Raw genomic sequence first — 2,365 nt, forward strand, 5'->3', positions numbered from 1 at the left:
CTTCCCAAATGCTGTTCAAGATAACGTGAAACTGCCTGTGAGCAAGGAGTACAGGGTGATTCATTTATACGATGATAATTATAAGACACGGGACCACAGACATCGACAAGCAATAAAAATAATATACTCCGAGCACTGTTAAGATTGTATTGTATCAATATTACATGATAAACGTTTCACGTTCAATGTGCTACGGATCAAACGGTAAACGGCCATGAGGAAAGGTTTCATATCAGATCACACACAATGACAGTACAGTATCGAATAAGGCAGGGACTGAAACCGATATCAATTAAAGGGAGGTAATTCAATCCGACAGACGGGAGTGTTCAGCTCCTTTCACAGATGCTGTGAGTGGCTCTTAAAAGAGCCTTTGGGTTGACAGATTCAAGAATACTCTCTTCACTTTTTAGCAGATCCAGCAGCGGCGGTTTTCTTGGGCAACAGCACGGCCTGGATATTAGGCAGCACCCCGCCCTGAGCGATGGTCACCCCTCCCAGCAGCTTGTTGAGCTCCTCGTCGTTGCGCACGGCCAGCTGCAGGTGCCTGGGGATGATGCGGGTCTTCTTGTTGTCCCGGGCCGCGTTGCCGGCCAGCTCCAGGATTTCAGCCGTCAGATACTCCAGCACCGCAGCCAGATAGACCGGCGCTCCGGCACCCACACGCTCAGCATAGTTACCCTTTCTCAGGAGCCTGTGAACACGGCCCACCGGGAACTGCAGGCCAGCCCGGGACGACCGAGACTTCGCCTTGGCGCGAGCTTTCCCACCGCCCTTTCCTCTTCCGGACATAGTCACAATCTCACAAGCACTTTCACAGAGAATACTGCACTCCGCCCACATTGCGGCCTCTTATACCTTCGGGAGGAATGGTGGGGCGGCCATTTCTGATTGGGAATTGAAACAGCATTAGGAGGGGCTGTACAATGGGACCAATCAGATATCTGCCTCATTCCCCAATCCGGAGAGGGCACGGGGAGGAAGGCGGAAAGTACTGGCGCCAAATCATCAACCACATTTTTACAACTTGAAAAGCCCGCCAACATGTACCGAAAAGTAGAGTTTAAACACACAAGAATACACGAATAATAGATTTAATTTACTTCTACGTTAAAAGTGTACCCTTTACCTCGCCTCCTGGAATCTTCCCATTTCTGATCCTGAATGGAATCTTCTGAACATTAAACACAAGCGGAAACAAAAAAGGCGCCAAACCCTGCACTCTGCAACTAATCATTTATTTCACATTTCAACAGCACCCCGGTATACTGATAAAACATGATTGCGTTCTCCCGAGTCAGTGCATTAATAGTGAACACGATCGTTCGAGAATATTTTTAAGTTTCCTTCCCTATTGCACACGATCATAGATCGATAAAAACTCCACATTTACTCTGCCACTTCAGCAGCTGTTCTAGTTTTGTTTCGGTGCATTTTGCCCGGCGCTGCAACCTGACAATACCAGTGCGGAGATTTGGAAATGAAAAGTAAACAAAGTAAAATCGCACTCCAAGGGAACCTGTTTATTTTGCTAGTCGGTACTCGGGGCACTTCGTTTTCTGGGGGTGAAACTCAGGGTTCGTGCCCCATCGGGGCTAGTAACTCCTGAAGTGATCGAATAACAGAGGAACACGGACACATAAAATCAGCTGAAAAATGACTCAGTGGCGTTTATGATGATCTCTCTCCCCAGGCAGGGACCACAGGATATACATGATCACATCTGAGAGTAAGGCGCGCACCGGGTCAGCTGTCACTTTATAGAACATTTACAACATACAAACCTCGCAGAGACATTAATGGTACAAACCCAGAAACATAATTGTCCAGCTATTTCAGAGAAATTGTAGGTGGCTCTTAAAAGAGCCTTTGGGTTGTGGATGTGTGTTTGTTTCAGTGCAATGCGGTCCCTCACTTGGAGCTGGTGTACTTGGTCACCGCCTTTGTGCCCTCCGACACGGCGTGCTTGGCCAGCTCCCCGGGCAGCAGCAGCCGCACGGCGGTCTGGATCTCCCGGGAGCTGATGGTGCTGCGCTTGTTGTAATGGGCCAGGCGGGAAGCCTCCCCCGCGATGCGCTCGAAAATATCTTTGACGAACGAGTTCATGATGTTCATGGCCTTGGAGGAGATGCCGGTGTCGGGGTGAACCTGCTTCATCACTTTGTAGATGTAGATGGCGTAACTTTCTTTCCTGGACCGCCTCCTCTTCTTGCCGCCCTTCGCTGGCGCCCTCTTCACCGCTTTCTTCGCGCCCTTCTTGGCAACTTGACCCTTCTTTTCCTCAGCCATAGCGCCGCTCACTCTCAGATACAGAATAAGGGAAAGCGGACTCGGAGCTCGCACGTTATAGACTGACGGCGTCATC

The 2,365-nt window shown here is 49.6% G+C and overlaps 2 protein-coding genes across 2 annotated transcripts; both read right to left on the minus strand.

The window, feature by feature from the left end:
* Window positions 1-355: 355 nt before the first annotated feature.
* LOC122544552 (histone H2A-like) lies at window positions 356-858 on the minus strand. Its single transcript, XM_043683867.1, has one exon. It carries the CDS (start codon window positions 841-843, stop codon window positions 403-405), a length of 441 nt encoding a protein of 146 aa, XP_043539802.1. The 5' UTR covers window positions 844-858; the 3' UTR covers window positions 356-402.
* Window positions 859-1,425: 567 nt separating this feature from the next.
* On the minus strand, window positions 1,426-2,310 carry LOC122544602 (late histone H2B.L4-like). The gene has a single exon (XM_043683921.1). The coding sequence runs from the start codon at window positions 2,287-2,289 to the stop codon at window positions 1,912-1,914; it is 378 nt and encodes a 125-aa protein (XP_043539856.1). The 5' UTR covers window positions 2,290-2,310; the 3' UTR covers window positions 1,426-1,911.
* Between the last annotated feature and the right edge of the window lie 55 nt (window positions 2,311-2,365).

Source organism: Chiloscyllium plagiosum, chromosome 50 (genome assembly GCF_004010195.1).
Source record: "Chiloscyllium plagiosum isolate BGI_BamShark_2017 chromosome 50, ASM401019v2, whole genome shotgun sequence".
Taxonomy (NCBI): Eukaryota; Metazoa; Chordata; class Chondrichthyes; order Orectolobiformes; family Hemiscylliidae; genus Chiloscyllium; species Chiloscyllium plagiosum.